The sequence below is a fragment of the Pristiophorus japonicus genome, chromosome 8 (genome assembly GCF_044704955.1).
Source record: "Pristiophorus japonicus isolate sPriJap1 chromosome 8, sPriJap1.hap1, whole genome shotgun sequence".
NCBI lineage: Eukaryota > Metazoa > Chordata > Chondrichthyes > Pristiophoridae > Pristiophorus > Pristiophorus japonicus.
This window is the reverse complement of record NC_091984.1, coordinates 26,662,820-26,682,719: the sequence shown is the minus strand read 5'-3', so window position 1 is coordinate 26,682,719 and position 19,900 is coordinate 26,662,820. Positions and strand designations below refer to the sequence as shown.

Genomic DNA, 19,900 nt, shown 5'->3' with positions numbered 1-19,900 from the left:
TGAGGAACGGTTCAGTAGGTTGGGCCTCTATTCATTGGAGTTCAGAAGAATGAGAGGCGATCTTATCGAAACGTAAAAGATTAAGGGGGCTTGAAAAGGTAGATGCAGAGAGAATGTTTCCACTGATGGGGGAAACTAGAACTGGAGGACATGATCTTAGAATAAGGGGCCACCCATTTAAAACAGAGTTGAGGAGAAATTTCTTCTGAGGGTTGTAAATCTGTGGAATTTGCTGCCTCGGAGATCTGTGGAAGCTGGACATTGAATAAATTTAAGACAGAAATAGACAGTTTCTTAAACGATAAGGGGATAAGGGGCTATGGAGCGGGCGGGGAAGTGGAGCTGGATCCATGATCAGATCAGCCATGATCTTATTGAATGGCAGAGCATATTTCTTATGTTCTTATGTTATAATACGCTTTTTAAATAAAAATGTTCAAATAGCCTTGTTAGCAACCTCTACATTTCCTGTATCGAGTGAAAAACAAGGGCTTTTTTGTAATCAAGCCTAGGTATTGCACAAATGCACAGCTACGGTTACAGATTTTCTTTGTTTTTTTGCAGGCTTCGCTCCTAAATTCTTAATATCCCTGAAAGTTGCTTTTGTTTACAATTAATTAAATTAATTTGCAAAACTTTGGCTGGATAGATCTGCACATGCTGGTTTTGTTTTTAATAAGTATATTATAGTAGCTGTAAAGCAATGATTTCATTAAAACTTCACCCAGAAGTCGATACTAATTCCAAAGTGCAGAACAGATTATAAATTGCAACATGTAATGCTTCTCCTTTTGAGGATGATGGAGTGCTGCATTTCAGTCGCAGTTGTATGTGAGCCTTCATATCTTGGTCAATCCTCTTGGGTTTCTTCAGTTTGTACTAACTATACGTTGACACCAGTGTGTTCCGGTAAATTTAGCTGTAGTTAAAACCAGCATCTGCACCCACAACATAATATCCCCTTCAAGGAGATTAACTTTTTTCTTGCAACTGTAAACTTGTCAATGTGGAAGAGTGTTAAATAAATGTGAATTTTGCTGTGACTAAAATGCCCTGTAGTGGTTATAAAACCACAATCTCAGAAATAGCAGTTATTTAGATGTTTATAGATTGTAATGACTGCAAACCTCTCTGATTTCCTGATGTCTAAGTATATTTCAGGCTATACGTAGCCACCTATGTGGACCACAGAGGCCTTATTGAGCAAAGTGTGTTAGTTTCCTGAAAGTTACAATAGTTTGTATGCAGTATTACTTCTTCCATGTGATGTGTTTAAAAAAAATAATGTTCTCTGGCATATCAGATGTATGATAACCCTTTCCTTGTTTAAAACTTTAGAAGTTGGATATTTTACAGTGTTTAAATGTAGTGTGGGTCAGCATTTTATGCACTTTGGGAGTACGTTATTCATTGAATTTGAATATGTTCATTGATAGACTACAGTAACTAGTAGGACATGATCTTATTGGACTAGCAGTACGGTACATAAATAGGAAGTGTTTACATCATAAGACGAGCATTGACCATGAGTATTGCAGTATTTGTAAAATATAAGTTCAGTTCTTTTAAAGAATATTAATTTACCTTGCCCTTTACCATTAAGCTACATATAAGAATGTAAGAAGCAGCAATAGGCCATAACGCCCATCAAGCCTACTCCTGCCATTCAATAATACCATGGCTGAACTTCTACTTCAATTCCACTTTCCCATCCTATCCCCATAATCCCTTAATTTCCTTAGTGCCCAAAAATCTATTGATCTCTGTCTAGTATATATCGACTGAGCACCCACAGCCCTCTGTGGTAGAGAATTCCAAAGTTGCACAACCCTCTTAGTAAAGACATTTCTCTTCATCCAAGTCCTAAATGGCTGACCCCTTATCCTGAGACTATGACCTCTAGTTCTAGACTCTACAGCCAGATGAAACAGCCTCTCAGCATCAAACCTTCTAAGAACTTTATGCATTTCAGTGAGATCATCTCTCATTTTTCTAAATGCGAGTGAATATAGACCCATTCTACTCAATCTCTCCTCATAGGACAACCCTCTCATCCGAGGAATCACTCTCGTGAACCTTAGTTGCACCCAATCTAAGGCAAGTAGAGACCAGATGAGACCAAAACGCTACACAATGCAGTATTTTGAATCAACAATAACTTGCATTTATATCGGACCTTTAATGTAGTAAAATGTCCCACGGCACTTTAAGTGCTTGAATTGAAGTACAAATTGGGGATCCTGGAGTTTAGCAAAGCTTTGCTGGAATATTTCTCAGATTCGAGTAATTTCTCCTTGGTTGTTTATCAAAATTATTTAAAGTAAGGTTAGTGGACAAATTTCAAAAACCTTATTCAGATAGTGTACATTCAGTTTTGTGTGAGAGAAGAAACATGATGGATTCTCCTGAACACACTTTTTGGGCGCTTTTGTTTCCATTCCGTAAACTTCAGAGAGTATTTAAACAGTGAGATTGTGTCTTTCTTCACTCTAAATAGAGTTCTATTAAAAATAAATGTTTCAATCAAACAGAAAAGCTCTTATCGTCACCTGTATTTTTTGAGTATTTTATTTACCATGTAAATGATTATAGTTTTTATTTCATTTTAGAATAAAGAAGATTTGATGGCAGTGAGACTTCGAGAAGCAGATAGCATAGCAGCTGTGGCTGAACTCCAACAGAAAATTGCTGATCTAGAAATACAGGTATTTAAAATAAAAGCTATCATTAATGAAATTCTTTTCAATTATGTGTCTCCAATTTTCTCATTCAAAAGTGCTCAGTTATAGTTCCATGGTTTCTGGTAATTCTCTAGTATCTTATCCAATTGGCTTGACTGTGCTGGCAGGTTACTTGACCATGCTGGAGCATCAAAGCTGAGCTAAATTCTGTTTTTAGCTGACATTCACAAGTGGGATCTTTCCAGCAGAATAGTGATCAGGAAGAAGAGTCCTGTTTGACTTTCCCCAGCTCAGGGATACTGAGACAAATTACACTGAATCAGCTGACTTAGCACAGACAAGAGATTGTACCAGAGAGTTTCCTGGTCTTCATGTATGCTCAGTATGACACCAGGTGATTTTACCCACTGAACCATTGGAGGTAATATGCTTTTGATCTAATGTTTCAATAGTTGTTTTACATTTTCAACTATTGCATTTTTGTTAAATACAGAGAAACACTTGAATAAATTAAGTCAAGAACTTGAAAAAACTAGAGGTATTGGTTCCAGAAAAATAAACTCTTAAGAATATGGAGTGCAGGGAAACTGACTGATACTCCAGTAATCTCATTCAGTCAGAACTCATTTGATTGTTTAAATTTGTTTTCAACAACAGGAAAACATCTTGGTGAACTTTAAGTTACCCTGCATTACTTACTTTTTACATTGCTCTCTTCCTTTATAGATCTGTGTGATAAATAAAAATATATGTGGCTTATATACAATGATTAATGTTGGTTTTAGGGAATCTTTCAAAATATATGTTTTGAAATGTATATTGGAGTACAGAAAGACGCATGTCTGATCCAAGCATAAAATTAGTATACTACTAAAATTCAGCCTGTGTTGTACGGAAGCCTTGAACCAAACACAATGTGGTGAATTAATGGGGTGAAGTTTCGGGCCGCGCCTGGAACGGCACAGCCCTGAACCTGGACACCCGTTTTTCACGCCACAAAGTCGTCAGAAAAATACCTCCGGCTCCCTGTTGGTCCCTGGGAGCTCGGTGCGCACACAGCAGCGGGGGGCGGAGCCACAGAGTCGCGCCGATTCTACAAGTGGTGGGGGGCGGGGCTAATTTAAATGAGACAACGTCGTGCCGGCAGCCTTGCGCATACGCGTTGGAGTGCACGCGCAGTAGCCCATAAACATTGGCACTCGGCCATTTTTAAAGGGACTTAAAGAAAAGTGTTCATTTGTCTGTTGAACCCATGGAAAGGCTTGGGATTGAATTTTAGTGTCTGAAGGAGTGATTTTAGCAGCACTGTTGAAGAAATCACTTGCTGAAATCAGTGAGTGCTGCTTTTCGCCCCTATCCCGTGGCCGAATGGCCTCAGCTTCCCTTGCAGCTCAAAGGCTGCTTGCTTGCTGTGTCTTCGGCTGCCGTCGAGTCACTGACACCGCCCCTGTCTCCTATATGGAAGGAAGGCCTGCCTGAAGCACCGCAGCTCGAAGGCTGCTGCTGCTTTACACAGGTAGGAATATTCAATATTTTGTCTTTGCTTTGTTTATAATTTTTTATTCAGGTTGGCTCTTTATTTGTATAAGTAAGACTGTTGAATGCTTGTAGAATTTAATAACTTCCCTCCCCCCCCACCTCGGTCCCTACGCCTGATTTGTAACCTACGCCTGATTTGTAACCTACGCCTGATTTGTAACCTACGCCTGATTTGTAAAGTGTAGACAAGGTTTTTCTGAGCGTACAAAAATCTGCACTTACTCCATTCTAAGTTAGTTTGGAGTAAGTTTTCACTGCCTAAACTTTCAAGACGGGCGTAAGTGGCCGGACACGCTCCCTTTTGGAAAAAAAAATCTGTTCCAAACTGAAACTGTTCTAACTGACTAGAACTGGAGCAAACTAAATGCCGAGAATTGCAATTTCTAAGATACTCCATTCTAAACCAGTTGCTCCAGAAAAATAGGAGCAACTCAGGCCGAAACTTGACCCCAATGTGTTTTAGCTGTGCAAAAAGGTAGTTTTGCTCTTCATAAACTTTTAGAGGAGTTAAAAACTGCTAGTTAAGTTGGTGTGGTCTAGACATCTCCGCTAGTCCAACACCCACTCAAGCAGACAGTTTTGGTCCCAAGTGCTGTGCATTATTCTATTACTCAGAATTAAAAAAAAAATTAGCTTGATTGCTTAGCTTTTTTCAGAAATATGTATTTTTCTGTGATGTCAATCATCTTTCAACTAAGAACATAAGAAATAGGAGCAAGAGTATGCCATTTAGCCCCTCGAGCCTGCTCCGCCATTTCATCATAGGCAGTCCCTCGGAATCGAGGAAGACGTGCTTCCACTCTTAACATGAGTTTTTAGGTGGCTGAACAGTCCAATACGAGAACCACAGTCTCTGTCACAGGTGGGACAGATAGTCGATGAGGGAAAGGATGGGTGGGACAGGTTTGCTGCACGCTCTCGGCGACGAGACTCGAGGTGCTCAGCGCTCTCCCGGATGCACTTCCTCCACTTAGGGCGGCCTTTGGCCAGGGACTCCCAGGTTTATCACGGAGGCTTTGAGGGTGTCCTTGTAATGTTTCCGCTGCCTTTGGCTCATTATCGTGAAGGAGTCCGAGTAGAGCGCTTGCTTTGGGAGTCTCATGTTTGGCATGTGAACGATGTGGCCTGCACAGCGGAGCTGATCAAGTGTGGTCAGTACTTCAATGCTGGGTAATTGGCCTGGTCGAGGGCACTAACAGTGCGTCTGTCCTCCCAGGGGATTTGTAAGATCTTGCGGAGGCATCGTTGGTGGTATTTCTCCAGCAACTTGAGGTGTCGACTGTACATGGTCCATGTCTCTGAGCCATACAGCAGGGCGGGTATTACTACAGCCCTGTAGACCATGAGCTTGGTGGTAGTTTTGAGGGCCTGGTCTTTAATAAGGTCATGGCTGATCTGATCATGGGTTCAGCTCCATTTCCCTGCCCACTCCCCATAACCCTTTTACTCTCTTATTGCTCAAAAATCTGTCTATCTCCGCCTTAAATATATTCAAAGACCCAGCCTCCACCACTCTCCGGGGCAGAGAATTCCAGAGATTTACAACCCTCTGAGAAAATAAATTCCTCCTCATCTCAGTTTTGAATGGGCGACCCCTTATTCTGGAACTATGCCCCCTAGTTCAAGATTTCCCCCATGAGTGGAAATATCCTCTCTGCATCTACTTATCGAGCCCCCTCATTATCTTATATGTTTCCGTAAGATCACCTCTCATTCTTCTGAACTCCAATGTGTATAGGCTCAACCTATCTTCATAAGTCAACCCCTTCATCTCAGGAATCAACCTAGTCAACCTTCTCTGAACTGCCTCCAATGCAAGTATATCCTTCCTTAAATAAGGAGACCAAAACTGTACGCAGTACTCTAGGTGTGGTCTCACCAATAACCTGTGCAATTGTAGCAGGACCTCTCTGCTTTTATATTCCATCCCCCTTCCAATAAAGGCCAACATTCCATTTGCCTTCCTGATTACTTGCTGTACCTGCATACTAACTTTTTGTGTTTCATGCACAAGGACCCCCAGGTCCATCTGTACTGCAGCGTTTTGTAGTTTTTCTCCATTTAAATAATTTGCTTTTTTATTTTTTTTTTGCCGAAGTGGATAGCCTCACACTTTCCCGCATTATACTCCATCTGCCAAATTTTTGCCCACTCACTTAGCCTGTCTGTATCCCTTTACAAATTTTGTGTGTCCTGCTCACAACTTGCTTTCCCACCCATCTTTGTATCATCAGCAAACTTGGCTACATTACACTCTGTCCCTTCATCCAAATCATTAATATAGATTATAAATAGTTGAGGCCCCAGCACCGATCCCTGTGGCACCCCAGTAGATACTGTTTGCCAACTGGAAAATGACCCATTTATCCCGACTCTCTGTTTTCTGTGAGTTAGCCAATCCTCTATCAATGCTAATATATTACCCCCAGCCCATGACCTTTTATCTTGTACAGTAACCTTTTATGTGGCACCTTATCAATGCCTTCTGGAAATCAAAATACACTACATCTACTGGTTCCCCTTTATCCACCCTGCTCGTTACATCCTCAAAGAACTCCAGCAAATTTTTCATAAAACCATACTGACTGCTTGACTGCATTACGATTTTCTAAATGTCCTGCTGCTACTTCCTTAATGATGGACTCCAGCATTTTCCGAATGATAGATGTTAGGCTAATTAGATTCCAACTTTCTGCCTGACTTCTTTTTTAAATAGAGGCATTATATTTGCGGTTTTTCAATCCGCTGGCACCTCCCCAGAATCCAGGGAATTTTGGTAGATTACAACCAATGCATCCACGATCTCTCCAGGCACTTCTTTTGAGACCCTAGGATGCAAGCCATCAGGTCCAGGCGACTTGTCCACCTTTAGCCCTATTATTTTACTGAGTACTTTTTTAGTGACAGTGATTGTTTTAAGTTCCTCCCTCCCTATAGCCCCTTGATTGTCCATTATTGGGACAATTTTAGTATCTTCTACCATAAAGACCGATACATAGAAACATAGAAAATAGGTGCAGGAGTAGGCCATTCGGCCCTTCGAGCCTGCACCACTCAATATGATCATGGCTGATCATGCAACTTCAGTGCCTCATTCCTGCTTTCTCTCCATACCTCTTGATCCCTTTAGCCGTAAGGGCCACATTTAACTCCCTTTTGAATATATCTAACAAACTGGCCTCAACAACTTTCTGTGGTGGAGAATTCCACAGGTTCACAACTCTCTGAGTGAAGAAGTTTCTCCTCATCTCGGTCCTAAATGGCTTACCCCTTATCCTTAGACTGTGACCCCTGGTTCGGGACTTCCCCAACATCGGGAACATTCTTCCTGCATCTAACCTGTCCAATCCCATCAGAAATGTATATGTTTCTATGAGATCCCCTCTCATTCTTCTAAATTCCAGTGACTATAAGCCTAGTCGATCCAGTCTTTCTTCATATGTCAGTCCTGCCATCCCGGAAATCAGTCTGGTGAACCTTCACTGCACTCCCTCAATAGCAAGAATGTCCTTCCTCAGATTAGGAGACCAAAACTGTACAAAATATTTGTTCAAAGTTTTTGCCGTTTCCCATTATTAATTCCCCAGTCTCATCCTCTAAGGGATCAACATTTACTTTAGCCACACTCCACTTTTTTTTATATACCTGTAGAAACTCTTACTATCTGTTTTTATATTTACTGCTAGTTTACTTTCATAATCTATCTTCCCTTTCTTTATTATTTTTTTAGTCATTCTTTGCTGGTTTTTAAAAGCTTCCCAATCCTCTGACTTCCCACTAATCTTGGCCACTTTGTATGTCATTGTTTTCAATTTGATACCATCCTTTATTTCCTTAGTTAGCCACAGACGATTGTCCCTTCTCTTAAAGTCTTTCCTTCTCATTAGACTATATTTTTGTTGAGAGTTATGAAATATCTCCTTAAATGTCTGCCATTGCTCATCAACCGTCTTACACTTTAATCTATTTTCCCAGTCCACTTTAGCCAACTCTGCCTTTATACCTTTGTAGTCTCCTTGTATAAGCTTAGGACACTGGCTTGAGATCCAACTTTCTCACCCTTTAACTGAATTTGAAATTCAACCATGCTATGATCACTCTTTCTTAGAGAATCCTTTACTAGGAGATCATTTATTAATCCTGTCTCATTACACAGTACCAGATCTAAGATGGCCTGCTCCCTGGTTGGTTCCACAAATACTGTTCAACATCGCCCTGATCCTACAAGAGCTAGTTGATTAATGACTTCCAGTTCAAGATTACTCATCCATAATCTATTCTTGGAGAAATTCATATATGTATGTGGAGAGCTAATAGGTTATTTTATTTTGAATTGCAATATAAGTGAGCTCTTCCTTTTTGCTGAAAGCAGATTCTTTGTATTCAGCCTTATTTCTTTTAGAATGAGAAAAGATTATATTGGTTGTTGATCAATTTGGTTTGTCGACTTGAGATTTCTTGCCTATGTGTGGATACAGCACCAACAATTAGCCTTTATATAATGCCTCTCACATTGGAAACACCTCGTAGCACTTTTAAGTGTGGCAAAGAAAAAATGGACGCAAGCCAGATTTTCTGCTTCAGGTCTGTGGTGTTCTGACAACAGATCAACATTAAATCAGACTGCCATTCTGCAGATACCAGTCTGATAGGATAGAATGTGCAGCTGGCATACGCAATGTGTACTGCAGGCTGCATCTTGTATTGAGCTCAGCAACAAAACAACTTTGTTCATCTACGTTTGAACATGTGCCCAGAGCTCTGATTCAGAGCAGCTACTTTTTAATGTTCCAAGAGAGGGTGGAAGAATTGGCATTATCCTAGCATTAAAAAGATTCCATACGAAGTTTAAGAAGTTCCTGGGCGATTGTTTTAATACATTGCATTATGCCAGATTGATGTTATACAGGTACTACATCCAGTGTGAAGTGACATAAAGCTACCTACTAGAGGGATCATTTGTATCGTTGCTTCAGGGGACTTGGAAGTTAGATTAGAACACTGACATGCCATTTTAACATTGATGCGCATCAATGTCATGGCTATGGTTTCAAAACAGAAGCTTCAAAGTACCTGCTGCGATCAGCATGATTTAATAAATGGTCAAGTCCTTAAACTACAGTGACAGCATCTGACAAATGGGGAATTAGAGCAACAAAACAGATCTGTGCTAGAGTGGGGCATACCAGCAAAATAGCAGCCACAGCATGCACTCGAACAGACTGAAGAGTCCAGTGTGCCTAAAGGGTGAATTTTGTCACTTGCGGTATTTTCACTGTTTTATATGAGACGCATCCTTTTTGCAAATTTTTCTCAAAAGTTTCGGATATGTAATCCTTATTGATCAATATGTTATACCGATAAGTTAAAGTTGTATATCACCTTACAGTTTACTGTTACAAAGTACATAAGGTTCTGATTCACTGTCAGATGAAATGATTTAATTGTCATCTAGTTGCAGGGAAATTAAACAAGCAGAGCCTTTCTTAACTCTTAAAGTGAACAAAATGCATGAATCATGAACATGCAAAAGATCAGAGATTTTGGTCAGGGATTTTTCACATGAACAAGCAAAGATTGCATTCTTGGATTATACCCTTTGAATTTATTTCTTGGTGCAAGAGAAAGCAAACCTGCATACTTAGTGCAACTTTATCTCATTGGAGTACATTTGAGAAGCCTTTGAAAAAGGGAGGTAAGCAGTAAAGTCCTCTTAATGAATTATAATTGCTAAAGCTGTAAGTCACTAGTTGAGCAACTGGAGGAAGGAGGAGAAGAACAAGGGATTCTTAGCTGTTTTTTTTTTCCTGTCGGGGTGCAAATATGAATATTTTCACCAATTTTGAGAGAGTCGACTTCTCTCAGACTTTATGGACATTTTTATATAAAATAGTAAATTCCTCACATCCAGAAAAGTGGTGCATTTCCAGAGAAATGTTGTCCTGGACTGGCTCCTATTGTGATACCTGAGTGGTTGGCAAGATTGCTAAGCAGATACAAGATGAAGCAATGGAATTCAAATTATCGAAGAAAATAATTCTTGCTTGTGAAATCAATAATGATATTTCAGGAAAGTAAAAAAATTCAGCAAAACCTAAACCTGTTAGCCTTGGCTCAGTGGTAGCACTGTTGGCTCTGAGCTAGAAAGTTGTAGGTTCAAGTCCCACTCCAGAGACTTGAGTATATAATTTAGGCTAACACCTGAGTGCAGTACTGAGGGAGTGCTAAACAATCAGAGCTGCTGTCTTTTGGATGAGATGTTTACTTAGATACATTATGTACCTTTATCTAAATCAGTAATATAGATTGTAAATAGCTGAGGCCTTGTCACAGATCCTTGCAGCACCCCACTAGTAACACCCTGAAAATGACCCGTTTATTCCTACTCGTGCTTTTCTATCCATTAACCAATCTTCAATCCAAGTTAATATATTACCCCCAGTCCCAAGAACCCTAATGTTGTGTTACAACCTCTTGTGGGGAACCTTATCGAATGCCTTTTGGAAAAATATCTGATCATTATCTCATTTCTGTTGGTGGAACCTTGCTGGACGCAAATTGGCTGCTGCATTACCCTCCATTACATCAATGACTACACTTCAAAAATATGTTGTTATCTGTGAAGCGCTTTTGAACTTCCTGAGGTTGTCAAAGGTGCTATAGAAATCTAAGTTCTTTCTTTCCCGATTTACGTTATGATCCATACTCGTATTAGGATTGTTTTTCCTGTTGCATGGAATGCTAATGTGGGACACTCAGAGAAGTGAATGAATAAAATTAAAGACAGAGTTTGCTTAAAAGATCAACATCTGTTGAGAAGCAAGATTGACGATATCAGGATATTTTCACAAAGGGTCAGGAAAGGTATGAGAATTCCCTCAAATAAGGGATCGACAGATGGTGTGAGAGGAAAGTTCATGATAGAACAATCTTGCAAGGTCACAACACGAACAAGTAGCCACTTTGCTCATGGGTTTACTGACTGGAAGCATGGAGATGAGAGAATTTCATCTCATGAAAACAGCCACCAGCATAGAGAAGCCATGGTAGTAATGTGCACTAGACAAGCAGGCACTGGTTGTGTTGATGGTCATATTGTCTTCCAGTTTGAAAATGAACAGCACTACTGGTGCAAGGTACTAGAGTGGGCTGTCTGTGTGATGACGTTTCTCTGTGAATGAGGTCTTTCATTGCGAGGCAGAGATGAAATTGTTGGGTCTCCAAGTAATAATTATCTGGGTGTGTTGGAGGTTCTCGCAAACTGCGATGCATTTTTTGCTGAACACACCAAGCAGTTCGCCAACAAAGGCAAGGGGCATACTTCATACTTGTCTTCCACCACTTGTGAAGAACTGATTAGTCTGATGGGTGGCAAAGTACTTGAGACAATTATCCAGGAATTTAAATCAGCGAAGTTCTATTCAAGATCTGTTGATTCAATGCCAAAAGTCACACACTCCGATCAGCTGACATTTGTCATCCGCTGTGTTCTACCAATTGGTCCTGAAGAAAGTTCCTAAAGTTCTTGCTGATAATCGGTCAGACTGGGCAAGAAATAGCAGAAATAATACTGGCCTGTCTGGATGAGAATAGGGTCAACAAACAAAATTGTCGTGGACAATCTTATGATAATGCTTCAAATATGAGTGGGAAATACATTGATGTCCAAACTATCATCAAAGAGCAATGCCCGTATGCTACGTTTATACCATGCACAGCGCACTCACTCAACCTTGTGGGGAAAAACAGTGCCGAATGCAGCCCAGTGATCGTCAGAATTTTTGACATTGTACAAAAGTTGTACACTTTTCTCTCTGAATCGACGTACCGCTGGCGACTGCTTTATGAAAAACTAAATCCTTTAGGGCTGTCTGTCGTCAAACAGCTTTCTGCTACTCGATGGTCAGCAAGGTATGAAGCAGTGTCAGCCCTGCTCAAAGGTTACACTCCCATATGCAAAGTGTTGGAATCCCTGGCAACTGACATGGAACAGAAAGTTGAATGCCAAAATGGAGTTCAGTTGATCCTTGACAAACTGGGCTATTCTCATTGTTATTTGGAACACAGTCTCAAAGCGCTTTCACCTGACCAATCTTTCGCTTCATGACACCGACTTGAATCTGAATGTCATGGTACACTTACTCAAGTCCCTTGTTGATTTTGACAAGACCCAACGGACAGAGTTTGAGGACTTCGAAGACTTGGGGATTAAACTGTGTGGCCACAATGAGTACAATTCAGCTCCGAGACGTGACCGAGTACACAACCGCCAATATGACAATGGAGATGCTGAAAACCCAAGGCGAAATTCAAAACTGAAGTGTTCCTTGTCGTCATTAATCAACTAATCAGTACCTTGAAACACCGTCTTGAAGCATACAAGGAAATCAATGGTAAATTTGGATTCCTGTCCAAATTAGCCACTCTCGCGACTCATGATCAAGCAAACCGCAGCAAATCTTGCCCCGCTCCTCTCCCAAAGATCTGGAACCTATGATTGAAAGTGAATTCATCCAGTTTTCTAGCTTGGTGGCATCCTCAACAGAGCTTTAAACCTCAATTTGTGTCAAACAATCTAAGTCAGCAGAGCTGAGAATGTACCAATTCCTCCATACACTTGCTCTCACCCAAACCTTTTCTAACATTGAAAAAGCTCTTTGGATATATCTGTCGATGATGGTATCAAATTGCAGTGGTGAGGTCATTCTCGAAACTAAAACGCATCAAGGATGAGGTCAGGAACCGAATGGGACAAGATTGACTTAATAGTCTTTCAATCATGAGCATCGAGAGCGAAGTACTGAGCGGACTTGACTTCGCAAAAATCATTGATGAGTTTAGCCGACAAAAATCAAAGAAAAGACCAATATAATGTTTTACTTGTAGTTGCCTCTGTGGAGAAAATGGAATGCAAATGACAAATGATGGTCTTCCAAAAAGGTTGTGCTGTCTTGTTCTAAATTGTCATTGTCGATTTAGTTTCAAAATGTAAGTTTTTTTTAAAATTTAAGCGTTGTTTACTGTTTAGACAGGGTTTCATCAAGGTATCGTTTGACAGTTTGGAAACATCATAAAATATTAAATGAGTGTCGTCATAGTATTGAGAACATAACTGAGATGTAGACCTGACACAACCTTGGCCTGATGCATAATCTGTATAGTGCCCTGTGACTTAGCTCACTAATGTCATTTACTGCGAGATGTGAATGGGAGTAGGGGGCTTATGGCCGGGGTACTGCCTGGGTCCAAGGCAGCCTTAACCTGTCCCTGACTGCATGTAGAGCTTTCTGACTTAACACCATCCAAAACTCTCAATCTCGTGACAAGTATTAAATACTACAAATATCAGCAACCAGCCTCTGTTGGAAACGGGCAATTTGTTTCAAGAATATTGTTGCTGAATGAACTGTTAGCAAAATGTTACCTGTATTTTTGTAGAATCACGAAGTAATGATGGAATATGGAAATTCAAAGTGCTTTTGGTGAACTTTTTTATAATTGTTACTAATGTCTGTGCATTTATTGTCTCAAACATATCCACGTACAATGCACCCTATTTTAACACCGAAAATATCTGATTCTACCACATAGATATACAAAGAATAATGAAGACAGACAATAGGTTGGTTTCAACTAAAGCAATCTTAGCCGTATACTGAAAAACCTATTTTGAAAGGTGGAACCATTGCCTGCATAGTTCAAGTTCAATCAATGATTTGTGGAACATACAAAACTTAGCTGTGTAGGTATGTTAGGATTGTTCTGATTTGTGTGAGAGATATCTAAGTTCTAAGTAAATGGTAAAACACAGGAGGCAGTGAAACATCGGTGATTAATACTAACGTCTTAAAAGTAAGATTAGAAATATCTTGTATTTTTGTGATAGAACTAAGAGCAGCTTTAGTAAAGCCTAAGTGTGAAAAAGTAACAGGAAGTGCACAGGAAATCATGTTAATACACACCCATATTGTTTTCCACGTAGAACTATTGGCGAGTGATCAAGTTCAAAAATCATGATATTGGCCCCAACATTATCCATTTTTAATCTGATTAAGCACTGACGTGTGAATTGTTCGTTTAAAAACGTTAGATTTTAATGAGCAGATTGTACTTTATGCCAGTACAGCCATGCACAATTTTGAATGAGTTAAACTACAGAAATGATGGATGAAATCAGTGTTGATTTTCTTACTGTTCAGGTCACGGGTAAGTCACCCTTAGTGATTTACTCATTTTCATATTCTAAAACCACAAAAAACTTAATTCTTGGCAAAAACTATTAAAATTCAAGAATATAGTTTTATGGTTGGTGTCCCCACAAAAAGCATCACAGTATAACTGAATCTCAAGTTCACTATATAAATTAAAAATATAAAGATGTTTCATGGTGAAAAGTTGTAATCATTTCTGTAGTCTTTTGTAGTTATATAGTTGTAGGTTGTAGACTACAACAAAAGTTGTATGGCTAGAGTTTCCATAAAATCCGCCACCGCCGGATTGCCGCCCAAAAAACTGCTAAGATTAAATTAATGCCGGCGAAAAATTGCACAAAAAAAGGAAAAGATTCCGCCCGGTGGGAAAAATGGGTCTTACACGCAGATTCTTGGCGGAAAACGCGATCCTGGGCAAATTGGACAGTTCTTAATCAAGTTGGGCATTACTTACTCAAATTTAGTCCAAGGCTACAGGTTGGGCCGGAAAGGGGAGGGAGGAAAAAACACACTATTTTTTTTCTAAAAAATCAGAAATCATTCTCGGGACCCTTTTCCACATAATCGCTGTAAAGAATTTTAAAAGAATTATAAAAAAACACTAACTTATCTTTTTTTGCGGGGCTTCATGCCTACCGCCAAGCTTCTGGCTGGTTTCTCGTGGGCGGTTTTTTTTTTCTACTCACCTACGGGTCACTGCTGAGACCAAACTTGGGCAGTAGCAGTTTTTATGCCGGCGGTCCGCTCCCCAGCAGTATTTAGAAACTGCCAGTGGAACTCTTTGTTGAAATTCTCGTCGGGTGGTTTTCTGCCGAAAACGAGCAATACCACCAAAAAACTTGGTGGAAATGGTATGGAAATTTTAGCCCGTGGTCTATACTGACATTTATTTAAGAGACGATAGTACTTAAGGAAGTGGCCCTAGAAATAGTGGACACATTGGTGGTCTTTTTCCAACATTCTATAGACTCTGGATCAGTTCGTATGGATTGGAGGGTAGCTAATGTAACCCCACCTTTTTTTAAAAAAAAAAGGAGGGAGAGAAAACCGGGAATTATAGACTGGTTAGCCTGATATCGGTGGTGGGGAAAATGTTGGAATCAATTATTAAAGATGTAATAGCAGCGCGTTTGGAAAGCAGTGACAGGATCGGTTCAAGTCAGCATGAATTTATGAAAAGGAAATCATGCTTGACAAATCTTCTAGAATATTTTGAGGATGTAACGAGTAGAGTGGACAAGGGGGAACCAGTGGATGTGGTGTATTTGGACTTTCAAAAGGCTTTTGACAAGGCCCCATACAAGAGATTAGTGTGCAAAATTAAAGCACATGCTATTGGATAGATGTATTGACGTGGATTGAGAACTGGTTGGCAGACAGGAAGCAAAGAGTAGGAATAAACGGGTCCTTTTCAGAATGGCAGGCAGTGACTAGTGGGGTACCGCAGGGCTCAGCTATTTACAATATACATTAATGATTTGGACGAAGGAATTGAATGTAATATATCCAAATTTGCAGAGGAAACTAAACTGGGTGGCAGTGTGAGCTGTGAGGAGGATGCTAAGAGGCTGCAGGGTGACTTGGACAGGTTAGGTGAGTGGGCAAATGCATGGCAGATGCAGTATAATGTAGATAAATGTGAGGTTATCTACAAAAACAGGAAGACAGAATATTATCTGAATGGGGACAGATGAAGAAAAGGGGAGGTGCAACGAGACCTGGGTGTCATGGTACATCAGTCATTGAAAGTTGGCATGCAGGTACAGCAGGCAGTGAAGAAGGCAAATGGCACGTTGGCCTTCATAGCGAGAGGATTTGAGTACAGGAGCAGGGCGGTCTTACTGCAGTTGTACAGGGCCTTGGTGAGGACACACCTTGAATATTGTGTGCAGTTTTGGTCTCCTAATCAGAAGAAGGACATTCTTGCTATTGAGGGAATGCAGCGAAGGTTCACCAGACTGATTCCCGGGATGGCAGGACTGACATATGACGAATGACTGGATTAACGAGGCTTATATTCACTAGAATTTAGAAGAATGAGAGGGGATCTCATAGAAACATATAAAATTCTGCCGGGATTGCACAGGTTAGATGCAGGAAGAATGTTCCCGATGTTGGCGAAGTCCAGAACCAGGGGTCACAGTCTAAGGATGAGGGGTAAGCCATTTAGGACCGAGATGGGGAGAAACTTCTTCACTCAGAATTGTGAACCTGTGGAATTCTCCACCACAGAAAGTTGTTGAGGCCAGTTCGTTAGATATATTCAAAAGTGACTGAGATGTGGCCCTTATGGCTCAAGGGATCAAGGAGTATGGAGAGAAAACAGGAATTGAGTACTGAAGTTGCATGATCAGCCATGATCATATTGAATGGTGGTGCAGGTTCGAAGGGCCGAATGGCCTACTCCTGCACCTATTTTTTATGGGCCCAAGTTTCGGGTCGCGCCTAGAATGGCGCAGCCCCAACCTGGACGCCTGTTTTTCGCGCCACAAAGTGCGCCTAAAAAGTACTTGCGTATTCTCTGGCTCCCTGCAAGTCCTCTGGAGCTGGGCGCGGCGCAGCACGAGCTGTGGGAGACAGATCAGTTCCCTGCGCTGAAAACAGTGCCGGGACCTCTGCACATGCGCGCTACAGTGGGCGCGCATGTGCAGTAGCTCCAGACGCCCAAAACTGTGTGGGAGGGGCCTGAAGCACGCAGCCCCGAGCCCTGGCTGAATGGCCTCACTGAGGCTGCGTGGATCAGGCTGCACCTCCCACGCCCAGTTCCTGCTTCCTCCCGACCAGTTCCTGCTTCCTCCCGACCTGACCCAACTCCCCACCGTACCCTCCCCCCCTCCGGATCAGAGCCGACACAACTCGACTCCCGCTCCACCATGCCCCCGGACCCGAACAGACTCCCACCGCCCCCCACCCCAACGTGCGCCCCCCCCCCCACCCCTGGGCCGGACCCGATCCGCGCTCTCCCCCGACCCGACCCGCCCCGCGCTCTCCCCCCCCCCCCCCCCCCCCCCGGCCCCGACCCGAACCAAACAGACTTCCACTCCCCGCCCACCCCCCTTCCCGACCTTGGCCCCGACTCCCCCACCCACACACTACCCCCCCCCCCCCCCCCTGACCTGACCCAACCTTTGGCCACCTACCTTTAAATCAAGTCCTGGCCCCGGCCCATTCAGCCTCTCTCTCCCTCCCTCCCCCTCCTCCTCCTCCCTCGCTCCCTCCTCTCCCCTCCCTTCCTTCTCTCCCCTCCCTTCTCTCCACTCCCCTCCCCTACCTTCTCTCCCCTCCCCTCCCTTCTCTCCACTCCCCTCCCCTTCCTTCTCTCCACTCCCCTCCCCTCCCTTCTCTCCACTCCCCTCCTCTCCACTCCCCTCCCCTCCCTTCTCTTCACTCCCCTCCCCTCCCTTCTCTCCGCTCCCCTCCCCTCCCTTCTCTCCGCTCCCCTCCCCTCCCTTCTCTCCGCTCCCCTCCCCTCCCTTCTCTCCGCTCCCCTCCCCTCCCTTCTCTCCGCTCCCCTCCCCTCCCTTCTCTCCGCTCCCCTCCCCTCCCTTCTCTCCGCTCCCCTCCCCTCCCTTCTCTCCGCTCCCCTCCCCTCCCTTCTCTCCGCTCCCCTCCCCTCCCTTCTCTCCGCTCCCCTCCCCTCCCTTCTCTCCGCTCCCCTCCCCTCCCTTCTCTCCGCTCCCCTCCCCTCCCTTCTCTCCGCTCCCCTCCCCTCCCTTCTCTCCGCTCCCCTCCCTTCTCTCCGCTCCCCTCCCTTCTCTCCCCTCCCCTCCCCTCCCCTCCCTTCTCTCCGCTCCCCTCCCCTCCCTTCTCTCCGCTCCCCTCCCCTCCCTTCTCTCCGCTCCCCTCCCCTCCCTTCTCTCCGCTCCCCTCCCCTCCCTTCTCTCCGCTCCCCTCCCCTCCCTTCTCTCCGCTCCCCTCCCCTCCCTTCTCTCCGCTCCCCTCCCCTCCCTTCTCTCCGCTCCCCTCCCCTCCCTTCTCTCCGCTCCCCTCCCCTCCCTTCTCTCCGCTCCCCTCCCCTCCCTTCTCTCCGCTCCCCTCCCCTCCCTTCTCTCCGCTCCCCTCCCCTCCCTTCTCTCCGCTCCCCTCCCCTCCCTTCTCTCCGCTCCCCTCCCCTCCCTTCTCTCCGCTCCCCTCCCCTCCCTTCTCTCCGCTCCCCTCCCTTCTCTCCGCTCCCCTCCCTTCTCTCCGCTCCCCTCCCTCCTCTCCGCTCCCCTCCCTTCTCTCCGCTCCCCTCTCCTTCTCTCCCCTCCCCTCCCTTCTCTGTACTCCCCTCCCCCTTCTCTCCACTCCCCTCCCTCTCTCCACTCCCTCCACCTCCCCTCCCCTCCCTCCAATCCCCTCCACTCCCCTCCCCTCCCCTCCCACTCCCCTCCCCTCCCCTCCCCTCCCCTCTCTTTCTCTTCTCTCCCCTCCCTTCTCCTCTCTCCCCTCCCTCCCCTCCCTTCTTTCCACTCCACTCCTCTCCCTTCCCTTCTCTCCATTCCCCTCCCTACTCTCCACTCCACTGCACTCCCATCTCTCCCCTCCACTCCCCAACCTTCTCTCCCCTCCCCTCCCCTCCCCTCCCCTCCCCTCCCCTCCCCTCCCCTCCCCTCCCTCCCCTCCCCTCCCCTCCCCTCCCCTCCCCTCCCCTCCCCTCCCCTCCACTCCCCCCTCCTCCCTTCTCTCCACTCCACTTCCCTCCCCTCCCTTCTCTCCACTCCACTCCTCTCCCTTCCCTTCTCTCCACTCCCCTCCCTACTCTCCACTCCACTGCACTCCCATCTCTCCACTCCACTCCCCTGCCTTCACTCCACTCCACTCCACTACTCCACTCCACTCCACTCCACTCCACTCCACTCCACTCCACTCCACTCCCTTCCCTTCTCTCCACTCCCCTCCCCTCCCCTCACTTCCCTTCTCTCCATTCCCCTCCCCTCCCCTCACTTCCCTTCTCTCCACTCCCCTCCCTACACTCCACTCCCCTCCACTCCCCTCCCGACACTCCACTCCCCTCCCCTCCCTCCACTCCACTCCCCTCCCCTCCCTTCTCTCCACTCCACTCCCCTCCCTTCTCTTCTCTCCCCTCCCTTCTCTTCTCTCCCCTCCCCTCCCCTCCCTTCTTTCCACTCCCCTCCCCTCCCTTCTTTCCACTCCACTCCCCTCCCATCTCTCGACTCCACTCCCCTCCCATCTCTCCCCTCCCCTCCCTCCCCTCCCCTCCCCTCCCCTCCCCTTCCCTTCCCTCCCCTCCCCTCCCCTCCCCTCCCCTCCCCTCCCCTCCCCTTCCCTCCCCTCCCCTCCCCTCCCCTCCCCTACCCTCCCTTCTCTCCACTCCACTTCCCTCCCCTCCCTTCTCTCCACTCCACTCCTCTCCCTTCCCTTCTCTCCACTCCCCTCCCTACTCTCCACTCCACTGCACTCCCATCTCTCCACTCCACTCCCCTGCCTTTCAACTCCACTCCACTCCACTCCACTACTCCACTCCAC

General features: G+C 44.5%; 1 protein-coding gene across 3 annotated transcripts in view; it reads left to right on the top strand.

The window, feature by feature from the left end:
- The window catches only part of evi5b (ecotropic viral integration site 5b), a 208,930-nt gene extending 200,511 nt beyond the window's left edge, over nt 1-8,419 (top strand). For 2 of the 3 annotated variants that reach the window (XM_070886010.1, XM_070886011.1), the window contains exons 18-19: nt 2,610-2,705; nt 8,377-8,419. In XM_070886010.1, coding sequence (XP_070742111.1) covers nt 2,610-2,705; nt 8,377-8,388 — 108 coding nt within the window. In that variant the 3' untranslated portion in view covers nt 8,389-8,419. The remainder of the gene's footprint in view (nt 1-2,609; nt 2,706-8,376) is intronic. The other variant, XM_070886012.1, reaches the window with a different exon arrangement.
- Nucleotides 8,420-19,900: the final 11,481 nt, after the last annotated feature.